At 54.9% G+C, this 23743-nt stretch overlaps 4 protein-coding genes across 4 annotated transcripts; all 4 read right to left on the reverse strand.

The window, feature by feature from the left end:
* Window positions 1-7956: 7956 nt before the first annotated feature.
* On the reverse strand, window positions 7957-10368 carry LOC126159977 (trophinin-like). Its single transcript, XM_049916785.1, has one exon. It carries the CDS (start codon window positions 10366-10368, stop codon window positions 7957-7959), a length of 2412 nt encoding a protein of 803 aa, XP_049772742.1.
* Window positions 10369-10530: 162 nt separating this feature from the next.
* On the reverse strand, window positions 10531-13098 carry LOC126159978 (uncharacterized). The gene is made up of 2 exons (XM_049916786.1): window positions 11703-13098; window positions 10531-11558 (listed from the first exon to the last, which is right to left on the reverse strand). Exons 1-2 carry the CDS (start codon window positions 13096-13098, stop codon window positions 10531-10533), a joined length of 2424 nt encoding a protein of 807 aa, XP_049772743.1.
* Window positions 13099-15184: 2086 nt separating this feature from the next.
* On the reverse strand, window positions 15185-18296 carry LOC126159979 (trophinin-like). Its single transcript, XM_049916787.1, has 3 exons — window positions 17923-18296; window positions 15724-17827; window positions 15185-15199 (listed from the first exon to the last, which is right to left on the reverse strand). Exons 1-3 carry the CDS (start codon window positions 18294-18296, stop codon window positions 15185-15187), a joined length of 2493 nt encoding a protein of 830 aa, XP_049772744.1.
* Window positions 18293-21395, reverse strand: LOC126159980 (trophinin-like). Its single transcript, XM_049916788.1, has 3 exons — window positions 20899-21395; window positions 19159-20768; window positions 18293-19014 (listed from the first exon to the last, which is right to left on the reverse strand). Exons 1-3 carry the CDS (start codon window positions 21393-21395, stop codon window positions 18293-18295), a joined length of 2829 nt encoding a protein of 942 aa, XP_049772745.1.
* Window positions 21396-23743: the final 2348 nt, after the last annotated feature.

Consider the following 23743-nt stretch of genomic DNA (forward strand, 5'->3'; position numbering starts at 1 on the left):
TGGCCCACTTACTAAATATTGAGTACATAAAGTTACAGATGAATTCCATGTAGATGTAATCACAAAATCATTCCTATGCCGCAACAGAAAATGCTCTGACTGTAGAAATTGTATCCTGGATGATTGCATGCTAAACGCAAAACTGCTATTTTGCTCGTTCTTTACCTAAGAAAGATACGATAGTAGTAATACAAACAGACAACTTCGACATGAGTTATGGCCTCAGTTCAGCTCATAAGAAGTAGTCAGAATCAGTTGCCTGTAAAATGAGAAGTGGCAAGGACGAAAACTTTAATCAGTTTGTCCATCGAGGGTATATTGCAGATTCCTGTGATAGCTCTTAGTTCCACTGCATAGTTTATTGTTTAAAATTGTCATAGCATTAAACCACCAGGATCGTTGAGTTTGACTGCTAGTTGCCGCTTTCGTTACTTCTTTCCATTTTCATTTATATCGCAGAATCCCTTATACTTGGAGGAAATTTGAATTTTAACTGCCATCATTCCGTGGCGGCAACAATCGACCGCTGATGCAGCGATAGAGCTCTGTGGGTCGCACAGTACGGGAAACAACCGGAGAAACGAGACGAGACATATTCATTGCTGCTTTCTGCAATTGCGGTTAATATCGAAAGTAGCACACGATTAATATTATAGCTTTACAAGTATGTGATGCATGTATCGTAATCAAAGTCTTAACTGTATTGTTCGCCGAAACTTTCAAAAATGACCATTCTACGTGAATCTATTGTGAAACGAATCAAAATTATATACACCTCTTAACCGAGCCAGTCAATTTACTTCCTCGCATCGTCAGTCAGGATGACCATGTGTGTCTTTGCATTAAGCTTTTAGAAGATTTTCACTACAACAACAACTTGCAATGTCATTTTACTTACGAAATTTATATTATCTCAGCAAACGAGAAGTGAATCATGACGATGTGTGTAGGTTACCTGGCCCCATATACTGAGTAGCTGTGACGTAAAGTCTTTATGTTATCTCGTTATATGCATACGACAGAGTAACGAATCTGCCTCTTGGATGGGACAGTGTACCGATACGAATTGTTAAGCTCTGTCTGTGGAAACAAATAATCGCTTTTATTTTCTCCTGACCAGAGACTACTTTTATTCTACTTACTAACAATGACAACAATATCGGAAGGTGGTAAATGTATCCCATATTCCTTAATGTAGGTGAGCGACAAGAATAAAATACTTGCTGTAAGTTACACGATGGCGATATCGAGACATCAGTATGAACCATGCAACAGAATTCTTTGCGGAGGTTTCGAACACATGGTGGCATTACACTAGGCCCTGAATCACAGCTATCGAACTGATTCGGTCAATTTAAGAGTTTCACATGTGTGTGTGTGCACGATTTTCGCTGGATGCTTACTAAGATTGCAAGGGGGGGGGGCGGGAATGGTCACCTCATCCAAACCAAGCGACAGAGGTGGATACGTATGTGACACTTATCCATAGCTTTCATACTAACTGCATGCGATGAAAGAGTTGAATTTATGAAATGTGATACATTATGAATCCATAAACAGCATAGGGAGCTCCCTAAAAGCAAGTAGGTTGAAAGACTTTATGTATGAGGCAAACACTGATATTATTCTAGTTACAGAAGTAAAGGATACTGCACTACACGATGTATTGGGATATAGTGCTGTAATTAATGCTGGAACTAGAGATGAATTAGAGACCGTGATACTCGCGAAAGAGGGCATAATAGTGTATCACGTTGAAAACTCACATGTAATACAGTTGTAGCTTGTACTGTTTACAACACCTGGCTATTTAATATATATGTTCCACCTGGTAGCAGTAAACGACGTAAACGAGCAGAGTTTCTTTAAATACGAAATTGTCCCTCTCTTCAGATTTCATTAAGGTAATATCATTTTGGCAGAAGATTTCAAAGGCGCCCGTCCATTGTCTTCTGCTTTTCTAGTGTTTCCAGCCTTTAAGTGTGTACTGCCTATCCACATTGTGACACTTTACAGTGTGTTGTTATTTCATTGTATGCTTGCTTCCCAGTGAGTGCTGGCTTTCCAGTGTGCAGTACCTTGCCATTGTGTGATGCCTTTCCAATATGTGCTGAGTTTTCAGTTTGTGCTGCATTTCTCAGCGTGGGCTGCCTTTGCAGTGTGTGCTGCCTAGTATTGTGCGCCGCCTTTGTAGCATGTGCTGCCTTCGTAGTGTGTGCTGCCATTGCAGCATGTGCTGCTGTTGCAGCATTTGCACCCTTTGCATGGTGTGCAACCTTTGTAGCATATGCAGCCTTTTTAGCATATGCAGCCATTGCAGCATGTGCTGCCTTTGCAGCTTGTGCTGCCATTCCATTGTGTGCTTGTTTTATAGTGCATATTGCCTTTATAGTGCATGCTGCCTTTCCAAGACAGCGAAGACAGTACGATTTCCTAAGGCAGTACACCGTGTGAAGATAGCACACCTTGTGTAGACAGCACGACTAGCAAAGATGGCACACCTTGTGAAGACAGCATGTCTTGACAAGACAGCATGTCATGACAACACAGCACGACTTGCATTGGCAGCACAACTGGTAAACGCAGCATGACTTACAAAATCAGCTCACCTTATGAGGACAGCACACCTTGCGAATGCAGAACTCGTAGTGACAAAGCTCGCCTTGCGAAGACAAATAGCCTTACAAAGGCAGTGCGGATTGGAAAGACAGCACGCCTTGTGATGGAGGAACACTTAGCAAAAGCAGGACTCCGTGTCAAGGCAGCCAACCTCAAGAAGGCAGCATACCTTGCGAAGGCAGCATGCCTTGCGAGGGCAGCACGCCTTGCGAAGGCAGCACGTCATATGAAGGCAGCACACCTTGCGAAGGCAGCACACCTTGCGAAGGCAGGACGCCTTTTGAAGACAGCACGCCTTGCGAAGGCATCATGCCTTGTAGGGCAGCATGCCATGTGAAGGCAGCACTGCTTGCGAAGGCAGCACATCTTGCAGAAACAGCACACCTTGCAAAGACAGCACGCCTTGCAAAGACAGCACACGTTTCAAAGATAGCATGCATTGCAGAGACAGCAGAATTTGCAGAGATAGCACGACTTGCAAAGACAGCAAACCATGCAAATACAGCATGCCTTGCGAAGAATTCACAGCTTGCAAAGAATTCACACCTTGCAAAGATGGCACACATTTGAAAGATGGCACACCTTGCCAAGATGGAACACAATTCCCAGACAAAACACCTTGCATAGCCAGAACAGCATGCCTTGACAAGGCAGGACACCTTGACAAGACAGCATGCCTTGAGACGACAGCACGCATTGCCAAGACAGCACACCTTGCCAAGAAAGCATGCCTTGCCAAGACAGCATGCATTGCCAAGACAGCACACCTTGCCAAGATAGCATGCCTTGCCAAGACCGCACACCTTGCGAAGCATGACTTGCAATGATGGCACACCTTGTGAAGACAGCTCACCTTGCGAAGACAGCACACCTTACGAAGAGAGCATGCATTGCCAATACAGCACGCCTTGCCAAGACAGCACGCCTTGCCAAGACAGCACACATTTCAAAGATAGCATGCATTGGAGAGACAGCAGAATTTGCAGAGATGGCACGACTTGCAAAGACAGAACAACTTGCAAAGACAGCACACCCTGCAAAGACAGCATATGTTGGAAATACAGCATGCATTGTATAGACAGCCCACCTGGCAAAGACAGTACACCTTGCAAAGACAGCAAACCTTGCAAAGATAGCATGCCTTGTAATGAATTCACGGTTTTCAAAGAATTCACACCTTGCGAAGATGACACACATTTCAAAGATGGCACACCTTGCCAAGATGGTACACAATTCCAAGACAAAACACCTTGCATAGCCAGAACAGCATGCCTTGACAAGGCAGGACACCTTGACAAGACAGCATGCCTTGAGAAGACAGCACACCTTGCCAAGACAGCACACCTTGCCAAGAAAGAATGCCTTGCCAAGACAGCATGCATTGCCAAGACTGCACACCTTGCCAAGACAGCACACCTTGCCAAGACAGCACACCTTGCGAAGACAGCATGCCTTGCAATGATGGCACACCTTGTGAAGACAGCTCACCTTGCGAAGACAGCACACCTTACGAAGAGAGCACGCCTTGCCAAGACAGCACGCCTTGCTAAGACAGCATGCCTTGCCAAGACAGCACACCTTGCTAAGAAAGCATGCCTTGGTAAGACATCATGGCTTGCTAAAACAGCACGGCTTGCTAAGACAGCAAACCTTGAGAAAACAGCACACTTTGTGAAAACAGTATGCCTTGCCAAGACAGCATGCCTTGCCAAGACAGCACAACTTGCTAAAGCAGCATGCCTTGCGAAAACAGGATGGCTAGCGAAGACAGCACGCCCTCAAAAGATGCCATGGCATGCGAAAGCAGCATGCCTTGTGAAGACAGTACACCTTGTGTAGACAGCACGCCTTTTGCAGACAGCCATCCTTAAGTAGTCAGCTCGCCTTGTGTAGGCAGCATGTCTTATGTAGACAGCACGCCTTGTGTAGACAGGACACATTGTGTAGACAGAATGTCTTCCAAAGACATATGTAGACAGTATGACATGTGTAGACAGCATGTCATGTGTAGACTGAACGAAATCTGCAGACAGCATGCCATGTGTAGATAGCACGCCATCTGTAGAAAGCACACAATGTGTAGACAGCACACCTTGATAAGACAGTATGCGTAGCGAAGATAGTATGCATAGCCAAGACAGCACACCTTGCCCAGAGAGCACACATAGCCAAGAAAGCATGCCTTGCCAAGACAGCACGCCTTGCTGAGAAAGCATGCCTTGCTGAGACAGCAGGCCTTAATAAATCAGCACTCCTTGCAAAGACAGCACACCTTGCCAAGACAGCAAACATTGCCAAGACAGCAAACCTTGCCAAGACAGCACACCTTGCCAAGACAGCACACCTTGCCAAGACAGCACACCTTGCCAAGATGGCACACCCTGCCAAGACAGCACAACCTTGCCAAGACTGCATACCTTGCCAAGAGAGCACACCTTGCCAAGACAGCACTCCTTGCAAAGACTGCACCCCTTGCAAAGACAGAAGGCTTGCAAAGACACCACGGCTTGTCAAGACAGTACGACTCGCGAAGACAGCATGCCTTGCCAAGACAGCATGGCTTGCAAAGACAGCATGCCATACCAAGACAGCACGCCTTGCGAAAACTGGATATCTTGCAAAGACAGCACGTTTTGAAAAGATGGCATGGCATGCGAAGGCAGCATGCCTTGCAAAGACAGCACCTCTTGTTTAGACTGCACGCCTTTTTCAGACAGCAATCATTGTGTAGATAGCTCGCCTTGTGTATACAGCCGCATTCGGCCGCCGTATTAAAAGTCCTTTTTAGTTGGCGTCACTTCGGCGACTTCCGAGTCAATGATGATGAAATGATGATGAAAGAGACAACACCCAGTCATCACGAGGCAGAGAAAATCCCTAACCCCACCGGGAATCGAACCCGGGACCTCGTGCGCAGGAAGCGAGAATGCTACCACACGACCACGAGCTGTGGACACATCTGCCATAGACATGTACAGACAGTATGCCATGTGTATATAGTATGCTATGTGTAGACAGCATGACATGTGTAGACTGCACGAAATCTGCAGACAGCACGACATGTGTAGATACCACGCCATGTGTAGAAAGAGCACCATGAGTAGACAGCATGAATTGCCAAGACAGCACGCTTCACCATGACAGCACCCCTTGCCAAGACAGCACACCTTGCCAAGACAGCACACCTTGCCAAGACAGCACTCCTTGCAAAGACAGCACGCCTTGCCAAGGCAGCACGCCTTGCCAAGACAGTACACCTTGCCAAGACAGCACGCCTTGACAAGACAGAATGCCTCGACAAGACAGCACACCTTCACAAAACAGCATGCATTGCCATGACAGCACGCCTCGCCAAAACTACACGCCTTGCGAAGACAGCACACCTTCTGAAGAACACACGCCTTGCCAAGACAGCACACTTTGCCAAGACAGCATTCCTTGTGAAGACAGCACTCCTTGTGAAGACAGGACGCCTTGCAAAGACACCACACCTTGCCAAGACGGCACGCCCTGATAAGGCAGCACGCTTTGCAAAGATACTATGCTTTGCGAAGACAGCATGTGTGAAGGCAGCTGCCATTGCGAATACAACTCGCCTTGCGAAGACAGCACGCCTTGTGAAGACAGCACGCCTTGCGAAGTCAGCACACCTTGTGTAGACAGCATGCCTTCCTGAGACAGCACGCCTTGTGGAGACAGCACACCTTGCGAAGGCAGCATGGCTTGGGAACACAACACGGCTTGCTAGGACAGTACTCCTTGCAAAAACAGCATGCCTTGCAAAGACAGTAGGCTTGCAAAGACACCACAGATAGCCAAGACAGTAAAACTTGCCAAAACAGCATGCTTTGCCAAGAGAGCACGCCTTGCAAAGACGGCACGCCTTGCGAAAACAGGACTATTTGCGAAGACAGCACGTCTTGAAATGGTGGCATGGCATGCGAAGGCAGAATGCCTTGCCAAGACAGCACCTCTTTTGTAGACTGCACGCCCTTTTGAGACAGCAATCACTGTGTAGGCAACTCGCCTTGGGTAGACAGCACGCCTTGTGTAGGCGGGATACTTTGTGTAGACAGCGCGCCTTGTGTAGATAGAACACATTGTATAGACAGTATGCCATGTGTAGATAGTATGCCATGTGGAGGCAGCACATGTTGCCAAGACAACTCACCTTGCCAAGACAGCACAACTTTCCAAGACAGCTCACTTCGCAAAGACAGCACACCCTGCCAAGACAGCGCAACTTACCAAGACAGCACACCTTGCCAAGACAGCACACCTTGCCAAGGCAGCATGCCTTGCCAAGGCAGCACACCTTGCCAAGGCAGCATGTCTTGCCAAGACACCATGAATTGCCAAGACAGCACACCTAGCCAAGACAGCACACCTAGCCAAGACAGCACAACTTGCCAAGACAGCACAACTTGCCAATACAGCATGCCTTCCCAAGACAGCACGCATAGCCAAGACAGCACGCCTTGCCAAGACAGCACGCCTTGCCCAGCACACCTTGCCAAGGAAGCACACCTTGCCAAGACAGCACACCTTGCCAAGACAGCACGCCTGGAGAAGACAGATCGCCTTGCCAAGACAGATCGCCTTGCCAAGACAAGACGCCTTGCCAAGACAGCATGACTTGTAAAGCCAGGATGCGTTCCCAAGGCAGCACACCTTGCCAAGACAGCACACCTTGTCAAGACTGCTCAACTTGCCAAGACAGCACACCTTGCCAAGGCAACACGCATTTCCCAGACAGTAGGCACTGCCAAGAAAACACTCCTTGCCAAGACAGCACTCCTTGCAAAGACAGCACACCTTGTGAAGGCTGCACGCCTTGCAAAGACAGCAAGCCTTCCGAAGACAGATGGCTTGAAAAGACAGCACACCTTGCACAGAAAGAAGGCTTGCGAAGACAGCATGCCTTGTGAAGGCAGACGGCTTGAAAAGACAGCACACCTTGCAAAGAAAGAAGGCTTTTGAAGACAGCACGCCTCGCCAAGGCAACACGCCTTGCCATGGCAACACGCCTTGCCAAGACAGAACGATTGTCGAAGACGGCATGCCTTGCCAAGACGATGCGCCTCGCCTATACAGCATGTCTTGCCAAGACAGGACTCCTTGCCAAAACAGCACATCTTGCCAAGACAGCACACCTTGCAAAGGCAGCACGCCTTGCCACAACAGCACACCTTAACAAGACAGCACACCCTATCAAGACAGCACGCCTTGTAAAGACAACACGCCTTGTGAAGACAGCATGCCTTGCGAAACGAGCATGCCTTGTCAAGACAGCACACCCTGTCAAGACAGCACACCCTGTTAAGACAGCACGCCTTGTCAAGACAGCAGCCTTGCCAAGGCAGCAAGCCCTGCCAATGCAGCAAGCATTGCCAAGACAGCAAGCATTGCAGCACTCCCTGCAAAGGCAGCACTCCGTGCGAAGGCAGCACTACGTGCGAAGGCACAACCCCTAGCGAAGGCAGCACTCCCTGCGAAGGCAGAACTACTTGTGAAGGCAGCACTCTGCGCAAAGGCAGCACTTAATGCGAAGGCAGCACTTCGTGCGAAGGCAGCACTCTGTGCGAAGACAGCACTCTGTGCAAAGGCAGCACTCCGTATGAAGGCTGCATTCCTTGTGAAGGCAGCACTCTGTGCAAAGGCAGCACTCCGTGCGAACGCAGCACTATGTGCGAAGGCAGCACTCCTAGCGAAGGCAGCACTCCGTGCAAAGGCAGAACTCCTAGCGAAGGCAGCACTCCCTGCGAAGGCAGCACTCCTAGTGAAGGCAGCACTCCTAGCGAAGGCAGCACTCCTAGCGAAGGCAGCACTCCTTGCAAAGGCAGCACTCCTAGCAAAGGCAGCACTCCTAGCAAAGGCAGCACTCCGTGCCAAAGCAGCACTCCTTGCGAAGGCAGCACTCCTTGCGAAGGCAGCCCTCCTTGCGAAGGCAGCACTCTGTGCAAAGGCAGCACTCTGTGCAAAGGCAGCACTCTGTGCAAAGGCAGCACTCCGTGCGAAGGGAGCACTCCGTGCGAAGGCAGCCCTCCGTGCGAAGGCAGCACTCCGTGCGAAGGCAGCACTCCTTGCGAAGGCAGCACTCCTTGCGAAGGCAGCACTCCTTGCGAAGGCAGCACTCCTTGCGAGGGCAGCACTCCTTGCGAAGGCAGCACTCCTTGCGAAGGCAGCACTCCTTGCGAAGGGAGCACTCTGTGCAAAGGCAGCACTACGTGCGAAGGCTGCACTCCGTGCAAAGGCAGCACTCTGTGCAAAATTAGCACTCTGTCCGAAGGATGCACTACGTGCGTAGGAACCACTCCTTGCGAAGGCAGCACTCACTGCAAAGGCAACACTCCCTGCGAAGGCAGCCCTCCTTGCAAAGGCAGCACTCCTTGCGAAGGCAGCACTCCTTGCGAAGGCAGCACTCCTTGCAAAGGCAGCACTCCTTGCAAAGGCAGCACTCCATGCAAAGGCAGCACTCCATGCAAAGGCAGCACTACGTGCGTAGGCACTATCCCTTCCAAAGGCAGCCCTCCCTACGAAGGCAGAACTCCTAGCAAACGCAGCACTCCTTGCGAAGGCAGCACTCCTTGCGAAGGCAGCACTCTGTGCAAAGGCAGCAGTCCCTGTGAAGGCAGCACTCCTTGCAAAGGCAACACCCCTTGCGAAGGCAGCACTCCCTGCGAAGGCAGCCCTCATTGCGAAGGCAGCACTCCTTGCAAGGGCAGCACTACTTGCGAAGGCACCACTCCTTGCAAAGGCAGCACTCCTTGCAAAGGCAGTACTCCCTGCGAAGGCAGCACTCCTTGCGAAGGCACCACCCCTTGCGAAGGCAGCAATCCCAGCAAAGGAAGCCCTCCTTAAAAATGCAGGCCTCCTTGCGAAGGCAGCACTCCTTGCGAAGGCAGCATTCATTGCGAAGGCAGCACTCCATGCGAAGGCAGCACTACTTGCAAAGGCAGAACTCCTTGCGAAGGCAGCACTCCTTGCAAAGGCAGCACTCCCTGCGAAGGCAGCACTCCTTGGGAAGGCACCACACCTTGCGAAGGCAGCACTCCCTGCGAAGGCAGCACTCCGACCGATGGCAGCACTCCCTGCGAAGGAAGCACTCCTTGCGAAGGCAGCACACTGTGCAAAGGCATCACTCTGTGCAAAGGCATCACTCCTTGCGAAACCAGCACTCAGTGCAAGGGCAGCACTCCGTGCGAAGGCAGCACTCCTTGAAAAGGCAGCACTCCTTGCGAAATCAGCACTCTGTGCAAAGGCAGCACTCTGTGCGAAGGCAGCACTACGTGCGAAGGCGGCTATCCTAGCGAAGGCAGCACTCCATGCGAAGGCACCACCCCTTGCGAAGGCAGCACTCCCTGCGAAGGCAGCACTCCTAGCGAAGGCAGCACTCCTTGCGAAGGCAGCACTCCTTGCGAGGCTTGCGAGGACAGCACTCCTTGCAAAGGCAGCACTCTGTGCAAAGGCAGCACTCTGTGCGAAGGCTGCTTTCCGTGCGAAGGCAGCACTACGTGCGAAGGCTGCACTCTGAGTCAAGGCTGCACTCCGTGCAATGGCAGCAATCTGTACAAAGGCAGCACTACTATCGAAGGCAGCACTCCTTGCGAAGGCAGCACTCCCTGCGAAGGCAGCATTCCTTGCGGAGGTGTGCTGCCTTCGTAGGGCGAGCTGCGTTCGCAGGGAGTGCAGCCTTCGCAAGGAATACTGCCTTCGCAAGGAGTGTTGCCATCGCAGGGAGTGCTGCATTTGCAGGGAGTGCTGCCTTTGCAGGGAGTGCTGCCTTCGCACAGAGTGATGCCTTCGCAGGGAGTGCTGTCTTCGCACAGAGTGATGACTTCGCTGGGAGTGCTACCTTCGCATGGAGTGTAGCCTTCGCAGGGAGTGCTGCCTTCGCATGGAGTGCTGCCTTCACAGGGAGTTCTGCCTTCGCAGGGAGTGCTGCACTCCTTGCGAAGGCAGCACTCTGAGCAAAGGGAGCACTCTGAGCAAAGGGAGCACTCTGTGCGAAGGCTGCACTCCGTGCGAAGGCAGCACTCCGTGCGAAGGCAGCACTCCTTGCAAAGGCAGCATTCCTTGGAAGGCAGCACTCCTTGCAAAGGCAGTGCTCTGTGCAAAATTAGCACTCTGTGAGAAGGCAGCACTACGTGCGTAGGCACCACTCTTTGTGAAGGCAGCACTTCCTGCGAAGGCAGCACACCCTGCGAAGGCAGCCCTCATTGCAAATGCAGCACGTCTTGCGAAGGCAGCACTCCTTGCGAAGGCAGAACTCCCTGCGAAGGCTAGACTCCCTGCGAAGGCAGTCCTCCTTGCGAAGGCAGCCCTCCTTCCGAAGGCAGCACTCCTTGCGAAGGCACCACCCCTTGCGAAGGCACCACTCACTGCAAAGGCAGCACTCCTTGCGAAGGCAGCAATCCTTGCGAAGGCAGCACTCCTTGCGAAGGCAGCTCTCCTTGCAAAGGCAGCACTCCCTGCGAAGGCAGCACTAATTGCGAAGGCAGCACTAATTGCGAAGGCAGCACTAATTGCGAAGGCAGCACTAATTGCGAAGGCAAAACTCTGTGCGAAGGCAGCACTCTGTGCGAAGGCAGCACTCTGTGCAAAGGCAGCACTCCGTACGAAGGCTGCACTCCTTGTGAAGGCAGCACTCTGTGCAAAGGCAGCACTACGTGCGAAGGCAGCACTACGTGCGAAGGCAGCACTCCTAGTGAAGGCAGCACTATGTGCGAAGGCAGCACACCCTGCGAAGGCAGCACTCCTAGCGAAGGCAGCACTCCTAGCGAAGGCAGCACTCTTTGCGAAGGCAGCACTCCTTGCGAAGGCAGCCCTTCTTGCGAAGGCAGCACTCTTTGCGAAGGCAGCACTCCTTGCGAAGGCAGCACAGCTTGCGAAGGCAACACCCTTTGCGAAAGCAGCAGTCCTTGCGAAGGCAGCACTCCCTGCGAAGCCAGCACTCTGTGCAAAGGCAGCACTCCGTTCGAAGGCAGCACTCCATGCAAAGGCTGCACTCCATGCGTAGGATGCACTCCATCTGAAGTCTGCACTCCATGCGAAGCCTGCTCCTCATGCAAAGGCTGCACTACTTGCGAAGCCTGCACTCCATGCGTAGCCTGCACTCCATGGAAAGGCTGCACCCCATGCAAAGGCTGCACTCCATGCGAAGGCTGCACTCCATGCTAAGTCTTCAGTCTGTGCAAATGCTCCACTCCATGTGAAGGCTTCAACCTGTGCACTCTGTGCAAAGGAGGCACTCCGTACGAAGGCTGCACTCCTTGTGAAGGCAGCACTCTGTGCAAAGGCAGGACTACGTGCGAAGGCAGCACTACATGCGAAGGCAGCACTACATGCGAAGGCAGCACTCCTAGCGAAGGCAGCACTACGTGCGAAGGCAGCACTACGTGCGAAGGCAGCACTCCCTGCAAAGGCAGCACTCCTAGCGAAGGCAGCACTCCATGCGAAGGCACGACTCCTTGCAAAGGCACCACTCTGTGTGAAGGCAACACTTCGTGCGTAGGCATCACTCCTAGCGAAGGCAGCACTCCCTGTGAAGGCAGCACTCCTAGCGAAGGCAGCACTCCCTGCGAAGGCAGAACTCCCTGTGAAGGCAGCACTCCATGCGAAGGCAGCACTCCCTGCGAAGGCTACACTCCATGCGAAGGTAGCACTCCCAGCGAAGTCATCACTCTGTGCGAAGACAGCACTCCCTGCGAAGGCATCACTCTGTGCGAAGGCAGCACTCCCTGCAAAGGCAGCACTCCCTGCAAATGCAGCACTCCCTGCGATGGCAACACTCCTTGCGAAGGCAGTATTCCTTGCGAAGGCTGCACTCCCTGCGAACGCAGCTCGCCCTACGAAGGCAGCACACCTTGCGAAGGCAGCAGTCCTTGCAACGGCAGCACGCCATGCGAAGGCAGCACTCCTTGCGAAAGCAGCACTCCTTGCGAAGGCAGCACTGCCTGCGAAGGCAGCACTCCGTGCGAAGGCATGACTCCGTGCGAAGACAGCACTCCCTGCGAAGGCAGCACGCCCTGCGAATGCAGCACTCCTTGCGAAGTCTGCACTCCCTGCGAAGGCAGCACGCCCTGCGAAGGCAGCACTCCGTGCGAAGGCAGCACTGCCATGCGAAGGCAGCACCCCTTGCGAAGGCAGCATTCCCGGCAATGGCATCACTCCCTGCAAAGGCCGCACTCCCTTCGAAGGCAGCACTCCCTGGGAAGGCAGCACTCCTTGCGTAGGCACCACTCCTTGCAAAGGCAGCACTCCTTGCGAAGGCTGCACTCCCTGCGAAGCGGCACGCCCTACAAAGGCAGCAATCCTTGCAAAGGCAGCACTCCCTGCGAAGGCATCACTCCTTGCGAAGGCAGCAATCCGTGCGAAGGCACTACTCCGTGAGAAGGCAGCACGCTCTGTGAAGGCAGCACTCCTTGCGAAGGCTGCACTCCCTGCGAAGGTAGCACGCCCTGCAAAGGCAGCACTCATTGCGAAGGCAGCAGTCCGTGCGAAGGCAGCACTCCTTGCGAAGGCAGCACACCAAGCGAAGACAGCATGCCTTGCCAAGATAGCACTCCTTGCAAAGGCAGCTCGCCTTGCAAAGACAGCACACTATGCCAAGAGGGTACACCTAGCCAAAACAGCACACCTTGTGAAGACAGCACAGCTTGCAAAGGCTGCATGATTTGCCACACCAGCACACCTTAACAAGACAGCACACCCTATCAAGACAGCATGCCTTGTAAAGACAGCACACCTTGCGAAGACAGCACACCTGAGGACTGCATGCCTTGCGAAGGCAGCACGCCTTGCAAAGACAGCACGCCTTGCAAAGACAGTACACCTTGCAAAGACAGACAGCTTACTAAGACAGCAAACCTTGCAAAGAAAGAAGACTTGTGAAGACAGCACACCTTGCAAAGAATGAAGGCTTGCGAAGACAGCACTGCTTGCCAAGGCAGCACACCAAGCAAAGACAGCATGCCTTGCCAAGACAGCACACCTTGCGAAGACAGCACGCCTTGTGAAGACAGCATGCCTTGTGAAGACATCACGCCATGTCAAGACAGCACGCCCTGTCATGACAGCAAGCTCTGTCAAGACAGCACGCCTTGCCAAGATAGAACGACATACCTAGACAGCACGCCTTGCCAAGACAGCTTCCCTTGCCGAGACAGCAAGCCTTGCCAAGATGGTACGTGTTGCCAAGACAGCATGCCTTGCGTTGGTAGCACACCTTGCAAATACAGCATGCCTTGTGAAGACAGCACGCCTTACAATGACAGCACACCTAGCAAAAACAGCATATCTTTCTAAGTCAGCGCGCCTTGAAAAGAGAGAAGGCAAGCGAAGATGGAATACCTTACCAAGGCACCACGCCTTTCCAAGACAGCACACCTTGCCGAGACAGCGCGCCTTGCCATGAGAGCACGCATTGTTAAGACAGAACGCGTTACAAAGACAGGACGCCTTGCCAAGACAGCATGCCCTGCGAAGACAGCACGCCTTGTGAAGACAGTACGCCTTGCAAAGAAAGCAACCATTCTCAAGACAGCATGCATTGTCAAGACAGAACGCACTGTCGAGACAGCACGCCTTGTAAAGACAGCACGCCTTGCCAAGACAGCACGCATTGCGAACACAGCACATCTTACCAAGACAGCACGCCTAGCGAATGCACCACGGTTTGCCAAGACAACACGACTTGCCAAGACAGCACACCTTGCCAAAACAGCACTCGTAAAGACAGCACAGCTTGCAAAGATAGCACACCTGGTGAAGACAGCACGCCTTGCTAAGAAAGCATGGCTTGCTAAGACAGCACACCTTGCCAAGACAGAACGCCCTGCCAAGGAAGCAGACATTGCCAAAACAGCACGCATTGAGAAAGCAGCACAGCTTGCAAAGACAGCTCTCCTTGAAAAGACAGCACACCTTCAAAGACAGAACGCCTTGCCAAGACAGCTTACCTTGCAAAAACAGCATACCTTGCCAAAACAGCACACCTTGTGAAGACAGCACACCTTGTAAAAACAGAACGCCTCGTCACGACAGCACGCCTTGTCAAGGCAGCATGCCTTGCCAAGACAGAAGGCCTTGCCAATGCAGCATGCCTTGCCAAGACAGGACGCCTAGCCAAGACCAAACGCCCTGCGAAGACATCACGCCTTGCCAAGGCAGCACAAATTGCGAAACATCACGCCTTGTGAAGACAACACACCTTGCGAAGACAGCACACCTTGTCAAGACAGCACACCAGTATGTACTATCAAGACAGCACCACATTTCAAGCATGCACGCCTTGCCAAGTCAGCATGGCTTGCCAAGGCAGCATGCCTTGCCAAGACAGCAAGCCTTGGCAATACAGCATGTCTTGCCAAGACAGCACACCTAGCCAAAACAGCACGTCTTGCCAAGGCAGCACACCTTGCCAAGACAGCACACCTTGCCAAGACAGCACGACTTTCCAAGACAGCATATTTGTGAAGACAGCACACCTTGCCAAGACATGCAAGCATTTCAAAGACAACACGCCTTGTGAAGACAGCATGCCTTGCAAAACCAACATGCCTTGTCAAGACAGCACGCCCTGTCAGAACAGCACATCCTGTCAAGACAGCACGCCTTGTCAAGCCTGCAGCCTTGCCAAGGGAGCAAGCCCTGCCAATGCAGCAAGCACTGCCAAGACAGCAAGCATTGCCAAGATGGTTCAAAAATGGCTCTGAGCACTATGGGACTCAACATCTTAGGTCATAAGTCCCCTAGAACTTAGAACTACTTACACTTAACTAACCTAAGGACATCACACACCCATGCCCGAGGCTGGATTCGAACCTGCGAGAGTAGCAGTCCCGCGGTTCCAGACTGCAGCGCCACAAACGCTAGACCACCGCAGCCGGCAAGGATTACCAAGACAGCACGCCATGCCAAGACAGCATGCCTTACCGAGACCGCACGCCTTGCCAAGACACCACGTATTGCCAAAACAGCACGACTTGCCAAGTGAGCACGCCTTCCAAAGACAACACACATTGCAAACACAGCGAAGGCAGCACTCCTTGCAAAGGCAGCACACAGTGCGTAGGCACCACCCCTTGTGAACGCAGCACTTACCGCGAAGGCAGCACTCCTAGCAAAGGCAGCACACCGTGCCAAAGCAGCACTCCTTGCGAAGGCAGCACTCCTTGCGAAGGCAGCCCTCCTTGCGAAGGCAGCACTCTGTGCAAAGGCAGCACTCCGTGCGAAGGCAGCACTCCTTGCGAAGGCAGCACTCCTTGTGAAGGCAGCACTCCTTGCGAAGGCAGCACTCCTTGCGAAGGCAGCACTCTGTGCAAAGGCAGCACTACGTGCAAAGGCTGCACTCCGTGCGAAGGCAGCACTCTGTGCAAAATTAGCACTCTGTGCGAAGGATGCACTACGTGCGTAGGCACCACTCCTTGCGAAGGCAGCACTCACTGCAAAGGCAGCACTCCTTGCGAAGGCAGCATTCCCCGCAAAGGCAGCACTCCATGCAAAGGCAGCACTCCGTGCGAAGGCAGCACTACATGCGTAGGCACCATCCCTTCCGAAGGCAGCCCTCCCTGCGAAGGCAGAACTCCTAGCGAACGCAGCACTCCTTGCGAAGGCAGCACTCCTTGCGAAGGCAGCACTCTGTGCAAAGGCAGCACTCCCTGCGAAGGCAGCACTCCTTGCAAAGGCAACACCCCTTGCGAAGGCAGCACTCCCTGCAAAGGCAGCCCTCATTGCGAAGGCAGCACTCCTTGCAAAGGCAGCACTACTTGCGAAGGCACCACTCCTTCCAAAGGCAGCACTCCTTGCAAAGGCAGTACTCCCTGCGAAGGCAGCACTCCTTGCGAAGGCACCATCCCTTGCGAAGGCAGCAATCCCAGCGAAGGCAGCCCTCCTTGCAAAGCCAGGCCTCCTTGCGAAGGCAGCACTCCTTGCGAAGGCAGCATTCCTTGCGAAGGCAGCACTCCATGCGAAGGCAGCACTCCTTGCAAAGGCAGCACTCCTTGCGAAGGCAGCACTCCTTGCAAAAGCAGCACTCCCTGCGAAGGCAGCACTCCTTGGGAAGGCACCACACCTTGCGAAGGCAGCACTCCCTGCGAAGGCAGCACTCCGACCAATGGCAGCACTCCCTGCGAAGGAAGCACTCCTTGCGAAGGCAGCACACTGTGCAAAGGCATCACTCTGTGCAAAGGCAGCACTCCTTGCGAAAGCAGCACTCAGTGCAAGGGCAGCACTCCGTGCGAAGGCAGCACTCCTTGAAAAGGCAGCACTCCTTGCGAAGGCAGCACTCCTTGCGAAGGCAGCACTCTGTGCAAAGGCAGCACTCCGTGCGAAGGCAGCACTACATGTGAAGGCGGCTATCCTAGCGAAGGCAGCACTCCATGCGAAGGCACCACCCCTTGCGAAGACAGCACTCCCTGCGAAGGCAGCACTCCTAGCGAAGGTAGCACTCCTAGCGAAGGCAGCAGTCCTTGCGAAGGCAGCACTCCTTGCGAAGACAGCACTCCTTGCAAAGGCAGCACTCCCTGCGAAGGCAGCACTCCTTGGGAACGCACCACACCTTGCGAAGGCAGCACTCCCTGCGAAGTCAGCACTCTGACCGATGGCAGCACTCCCTGCGAAGGAAGCACTCTGTGCAAAGGCAGCACTCTGTGCAAAGGCAGCACTCCGTGCGAAGGCAGCACTACGTGCGAAGGCAGCACTACGTGCGAAGGCAGCTATCCTAGCGAAGGCAGCACTCCATGCGAAGGCACCACCCCATGCGAAGGCAGCACTCCCTGCGAAGGCAGATCTCCTAGCGAAGGTAGCACTCCTAGCGAAGGCAGCACTCCTTGCGAAGGAAGCACTCCTTGCGAAGGCAGCACTCCTTGCAAAGGCAGCACTCCTTGCAAAGGCAGCACTCCTTGCAAAGGCAGCACTCCTTGCAAAGGCAGCACTCCTTGCAAAGGCAGCACTCCTTGCAAAGGCAGCACTCTGTGCAAAGGCAGCACTCTGTGCGAAGGCTGCTTTCCGTGCGTAGGCAGCACTACGTGCGAAGGCTGCACTACGTGCGAAGGCTGCACTACGTGCGAAGGCTGCACTACGTGCGAAGGCTGCACTCCGTGCAATGGCAGGAATCTGTACAAAGGCAGCACTACAATCGAAGGCAGCACTCCGTGTGAAGGCAGCACTCTCTGCGAAGGCAGCATTTCTTGCGAAGGCAGCACTCCTTGCGAAGGCAGCACTCTGAGCAAAGGGAGCACTCTGTGCGAAGGCTGCACTCCGTGCGAAGGCAGCTCTCCGTGCGAAGGCAGCACTACGTACACAGGCTGCACTCCGTGCGAAGGCAGCACTCCTTGCAAAGGCAGCATTCCTTGGAAGGCAGCACTCATTGCAAAGGCAGCGCTCGGTGCAAAATTAGCACTCTGTGCGAAGGCAGCACTACGTGCGTAGGCACCACTCTTTGTGAAGGCAGCACTTCCTGCGAAGGCAACACACCCTGCGAAGGCAGCCCTCATTGCAATTGCAGCACGTCTTGCGAAGGCAGCACACCTTGCGAAGGCAGAACTCCCTGCGAAGGAAGCCCTCCTTGCGAAGGCAGCACTCTGTGCAAAAGCAGCACTCCCTGCAAAGGCAGCACTCCTTGCGAATACACCACCCCTTGCGAAGGCAGCACTCCCTGCGAACGCAGCCCTCATTGCGAAGGCAGCACTTCTTTTGAAGGCAGCACTCCTTGCGAAGGCAGCACTCCTTGTGAAGACAGCACTCTTTGGAAGGCAGCACTTCTTGCAAAGGCTAGACTCCCTGCAAACGCAGCCCTCCTTGCGAAGGCAGCCCTCCTTGCGAAGGCTGCACTCCTTGCGAAGGCTGCACTCCTTGCGAAGGCACCAGCCCTTGCGAAGGCAGCATTCCCTGCGAAGGCAGCACTCCTTGCGAAGGCAGCACTCCTTGCGAAGGCAGCACTCTGTGCAAAGGCAAAACTCCGTGCGAAGGCAGCACTCTGTGAGAAGGCAGCACTCTGTGCAAAGGCAGCACTCTGTGCAAAGGCAGCACTCCGTACGAAAGCTGCACTCCTTGTGAAGGCAGCACTCTGTGCAAAGACAGCACTACGTGCGAAGGCAGCACAACGTGCGAAGGCAGCACTCCTAGCGAAGGCAGCACTATGTGCGAAGGCAGCACTCCCTGCGAAGGCAGCACTCCCTGCGAAGGCAGCACTCCTAGCGAAGGCAGCACTCCTAGCGAAGGCAGCACTCTTTGCGAAGGCAGCACTCCTTGCGAAGGCAGCCCTCCTTGCGAAGCTAGCACTCTTTGCGAAGGCAGCACTCTTTGCGAAGGCAGCACTCCTTGCGAAGGAAGCACACCTTGCGAAGGCAACACCCCTTGCGAAAGCAGCAGTCCTTGCGAAGGCAGCACTCCCTGCAAAGCCAGAACTCTGTGCAATGGCAGCACTCCGTTCGAAGGCAGCACTCCATGCAAAGGCTGCACTCCATGCGTAGGATGCACTCCATCTGAAGTCTGCACTCCTTGCGAAGCCTGCTCCTCATGCAAAGGCTGCACTACTTGCGAAGCCTGCATTCCATGCGTAGCCTGCACTCCATGCAAAGGCTGCACCCCATGCAAAGGCTGCACTCCATGCGAAGGCTGCACTGCATGCTAAGTCTTCAGTCTGTGGAAATGCTCCACTCCATGTGAAGGCTTCAACCTGTGCACTCTGTGCAAAGGCAGCACTCCGTATGAAGGCTGCACTCCTTGTGAAGGCAGCACTCTGTGCAAAGGCAGCACTACGTGCGAAGGCAGCACTACATGCGAAGGCAGCACTCCTAGCGAAGGCAGCACTACGTGCGAAGGCAGCACTCCCTGCAAAGGCAGCACTCGTAGCAAAGGCAGCACTCCATGCGAAGGCACGACTCCGTGCAAAGGCAGCACTCTGTGTGAAGGCAACACTTCGTGCGTAGGCACCACTCCTAGCGAAGGCAGCACTCCCTGTGAAGGCAGCACTCCTAGCGAAGGCAGCACTCCCTGCGAAGGCAGAACTCCCTGTGAAGGCAGCACTCCATGCGAAGGCAGCACTCCCTGCGAAGGGTACAATCCATGCGAAGGTAGCACTCCCAGCGAAGGCATCACTCTGTGCGAAGACAGCACTCCCTGCGAAGGCATCACTCTGTGCGAAGGCAGCACTCCCTGCAAAGGCAGCACTCCCTGCAAATGCAGCACTCCTTGCGATGGCAACACACCTGGCGAAGGCAGCATTCCTTGCGAAGGCTGCACTCCCTGCAAACGCAGCATGCCCTACGAAGGCAGCACACCTTGCGAAGGCAGCAGTCCTTGCGACAGCAGCACGCCATGCGAAGGCATCACTCCTTGCGAAAGCAGCACTCCTTGCGAAGGCAGCACTGCCTGCGAAGGCAGCACTCCGTGTGAAGGCACGACTCCGTGCGAAGGCAGCACTCCCTGCGAAGGCAGCGCGCCCTGTGAAGGCAGCACTCCTTGCGAAGTCTGCATTCCCTGTGAAGGCAGTACGCCCTGCGAAGGCGGCACTCCGTGCGAAGGCAGCAGTCCGTGTGAAGGCAGCACACCCTGCGAAGGCAGCACTTCTTGCGAAGGCAGCACCCCTTGCGAAGGCAGCACACCCTGCGAAGGCAGCACGCCCTGCTAAGGCAGCACTCCTTGTGAAGGCAGCACCCCTTGCGAAGGCAGCACGCCCTGCGAAGGCAGCACTCCTTGCGAAGGCAGCACTACTTGTGAAGGCAGCACGCCCTGCGAAGGCAGCACGCCCTGCGAAGGCAGCACTCCTTGCGAAGGCAGCTCTCCGTGTGAAGGCAGCACTCCCTGCGAAGGCAGCACGCCCTGCTAAGGCAGCACTCCTTGCGAAGGCAGCACCCCTTGCGAAGGCAGCACGCCCTGCGAAGGCAGCACTCCTTGCGAAGGCAGCACTCCGTGCGAAGGCAGCACGCCCTGCGAAGGCAGCACTCGTTGCGATGGCAGCAACCCTTGCGAAGGCAGCATTCCCGGCAATGGCAGCACTCCCTGCAAAGGCCGCACTCCCTTCGAAGGCAGCACTCCCTGGGAATGCAGCACTCCTTGCGTAGGCACCACTCCTTGCAAAGGCAGCACTCCTTGCAAAGGCAGCACTCCTTGCGAAGGCTGCACTCCCTGCGAAGCGGCACGCCCTACAAAGGCAGCAATCCTTGCAAAGGCAGCACTCCCTGCGAAGGCAGCACTCCCCGCGAAGGCAGCAATCCGTGCGAAGGCACTACTCCGTGAGAAGGCAGCACGCTCTGTGAAGGCAGCACTCCTTGCGAAGGCTGCACTCCCTGCGAAGGCAGCACGCCCTGCAAAGGCAGCACTCTTTGCGAAGGCAGCAGTTCGTGCGAAGGCAGCACTCCTTGCGAAGGCAGCACGCCATGCGATGGCAGCACTCCCTGCGAAGGCAGTACTCCTTGCGAAGGCAGCAATCCGTGCGAAGGCAGCACTCCCTGCGAAGGCAGTACTCCCTGCAAAGGCAGCAATCCGTGCGAAGGCAGCACTCCCACCAAAGGCGGCACTCCCTGCGAAGGCAGCAATCCCTGAAAAGGCAGCATTACCTGTGAAGACAGCGATCCCTGCGAAGGCAGCACTCCGTGCGAAGGCACAACTCCGTGCGAAGGCAGCACTCCCTGTGAAGGCAGCACGCCCTGCGAAGGCAGCACTCCTTGCGAAGGCTGCACTCTTTGCGAAGGCAGCACGCCCTGCGAAGGCAGCACGCCCTGCGAAGGCAGCGCTCGTGGCGAAGGGAGCTCTCCGTGCGAAGGCAGCATTCCCTGCGAAGGCAGCACGCCCTGTGAAGGCAGCACTCCTTGCGAAGGCTGCACTCTCAGCGAAGGCAGCACGCCCTACAAAGACAGCACTCCTGGCGAAGGCAGCATCCCTGCGAAGGCAGCACGCCCTGCGAAGGCAGCACTCTTTGCGAAGGCAGCACTCCTTACGATGGCAGAACTCCCTGCGAAGGCAGCACTCCGTGCGAAGGCACTACTCCGTGCGAAGGCAGCACTCCTTGCGAAGGCTGCACTCTTTGCGAAGGCAGCACGCCCTGCGAAGGCAGCACGTCCTGCGAAGGCAGCGCTCGTGGCGAAGGGAGCTCTCCGTGCGAAGGCAGCATTCCCTGCGAAGGCAGCACGCCCTGCGAAGACAGCACTCCTTGCGAAGGCTGCACTCCGTGCGAAGGCAACACTCCCTGCGAAGGAAGCACGCCCTGCGAAGGAAGCACGCCCTGCGAAGGCAGCACGCCCTGCGAAGGCAGCACTCCTTGCGAAGGCAGCACTCCTTGCGAAGGCAGCACTCCTTGCGAAGGTAGCACTCCCTGTGAAGGCAGCACTTCCTACAAAGGCAGCACTCCTTGCGAAGGCAGCACTCCCTGTGAAGGCAGCACCCTGTGCGAAGGCTGCACTCTGTGCAAAGCCAGCACTACGTGCGAAGGCTGCACTCCATGCGAAGGCAGCACTCCGTGCAAAGGCAGCACTGTGCAAAGACTGCACTACGTGCATAGGCACCACTCCTTGCAAAGGCAGCACTCCCTGCGAAGGCAGCACTCACTGCGAAGGCAGCCCTCCTTGCGAATGCAGCACTCTGTGCAAAGGATCACTCCGTACGAAGGCAGCACTCCTTGCGAAGGCAGCACTCCTTGCGAAGGCAACTCTCCTTGCGAAGGGAGCACTCTGTGCAAAGCCAGCACTACGTGCGAAGGCTGCACTCCGTGTGAAGGCAGTACTCTGTGCGAAATTAGCACTCTGTGCGATGCAGCACTACGTGCGTAGGCACCACTCCTTGCGAAGGCAGCGCTCCCTGCAATGGCAGACCTCCCTCCGAAGGCAGCCCTCCTTGCAAAGGCAGCACTCCTTGCGAAGGCACCACCCTTGCGAAGGCAGCAATCCCAGCGAAGGCAGCCCTCCTTGCGAATTCAGCCCTCCTTGCGAAGGCAGCACTCCTTGCGTAGGCAGCATTCCTTGCGTAGGCAGCACTCCTTGCGAAGGCAGCATCCTTGCAAAGGCAGCACTCCTTGCGGAGACAGCACTCCTTGGAAAGCAGCACTCCTTGGAAAGCAGCACTCCTTGCAAAGGCAGTACTCCCTGAGAAGACAGCCCTTCTTGCGAAGGCAGCCCTTTTTGCGTAGGCAGCACTCCTTGTGATAGCACCAACCCTTGCAAAGGCAGCACTCACTGCGATGGCTGCCCTTGCGAAGGCAGCCCTCCTTGTGATGGCAGCACTCCGTGCGAAGGCAGCACTCCTTTCGAAGGCAGCACTCCTTGCGAAGGCAGCACTCCTTGCAAAGGGAGCACTCCTTGCGAAGGCAGAAATCCTTGCGAAGGCAGCACTGCTTGCGAAGGCAGCACTCCCTGCAAAGGCAGCACGCCCTGCGAAGGCAGCACTCCTTGCGAAGGCAGCACTCCATGCGAAGGCAACACTCCCTGCGAAGGTAGCACCCCTTGCGAAGGCAGCACGCCCTGCGAAGGCAGCACTCCTTGCGGAGGCAGCACTCCATGCGAAGGCAGCTCTTCCTGCGAAGGCAGCACCCCTTGCGAAGGCAGCACTCCTTGCGAAGGCAGAAATCCGTGCGAAGGCACTACTCCATGAGAAGGCAGCACGCACTGTGAAGGCAGCACTCCTTGTGAAGGCTGCACTCCCTGCGAAGGCAGCACGCCCTGCAAAGGCAACACTCTTTACGAAGGCAGCAACCCGTGCGAAGGTAGCACCCCTTGCGAAGGCAGCACTCCATGCGAAGGCAGCACTCCCTGCGAAGGCAGTACTCCCTGCGAAGGCCGCAATCCGTGCGAAGGCAGCACTCCCTGCGAAGGCAGCACTCCTTGCGATGGCAGCATTCCTTGCGAAGGCAGCACTCCTTGCGAAGGGAGCACTCCTTGCGAAGGGAGCACTCCTTGCGAAGGCAGCACTCGTTGCGAAGGCAGCCCTCCTTGTGAAGGCAGCACTCTTTGCGAAGGCAGCACTTCTTGCGAAGGCAGTACACCTTGCAAAGGCTACACCCCTTGCGAAGGCAGCACTCCATGCGAAGGCAGCACTCCCTGCGAAGGCAGTACTCCCTGCGAAGGCCGCAATCCGTGCGAAGGCAGCACTCCGTGCGAAGGCAGTGTTCCCTGCGAAGGCAGCAATC

The sequence above is a fragment of the Schistocerca cancellata genome, unplaced genomic scaffold (genome assembly GCF_023864275.1).
Source record: "Schistocerca cancellata isolate TAMUIC-IGC-003103 unplaced genomic scaffold, iqSchCanc2.1 HiC_scaffold_1150, whole genome shotgun sequence".
Taxonomy (NCBI): Eukaryota; Metazoa; Arthropoda; class Insecta; order Orthoptera; family Acrididae; genus Schistocerca; species Schistocerca cancellata.

Excerpts from the sequence above, each read along its gene's own strand:
- LOC126159977 (XM_049916785.1), bottom strand. The coding sequence starts at position 10,368 with ATGCAGCACTCCCTGCGATGGCAACACTCCTTGCGAAGGCAGTATTCC.
- LOC126159978 (XM_049916786.1), bottom strand. The coding sequence starts at position 13,098 with ATGAGTGCTGCCTTTGCAGGGCGTGCTACCTTCGCAGGGAGTGCAGCC. Across the intron at positions 11,559-11,702 it reads ATGGAGTGCAGGCTTCGCAA|GGAGTGCTGCCTTCGCAAGG; the intron begins GTAGTGCAGCCT and ends CTGGCTTCGCAG.
- LOC126159979 (XM_049916787.1), bottom strand. The coding sequence starts at position 18,296 with ATGAGGGCTGCGTTCGCAGGGAGTGCTGCCTTCGCAAGGGGTGGTGTA. Across the intron at positions 17,828-17,922 it reads TCGCACGGAGTGCAGCCTGT|GAGTGCTGCCTTCGCAAGAA; the intron begins GTACGTAGTGCT and ends TGCCTTCGCAAG.
- LOC126159980 (XM_049916788.1), bottom strand. The coding sequence starts at position 21,395 with ATGCTGCCTTCGCACGGAGAGCTCCCTTCGCCACGAGCGCTGCCTTCG. Across the intron at positions 20,769-20,898 it reads TCGCAGGGAGTGCAGCCTTC|GGCGTGCCGCTTCGCAGGGA; the intron begins GCAAGGAGTGCT and ends CTGCCTTTGTAG. Across the intron at positions 19,015-19,158 it reads ATGGAATGCAGGCTTCGCAA|GGAGTGCTGCCTTCGCAAGG; the intron begins GTAGTGCAGCCT and ends CTGGCTTTGCAG.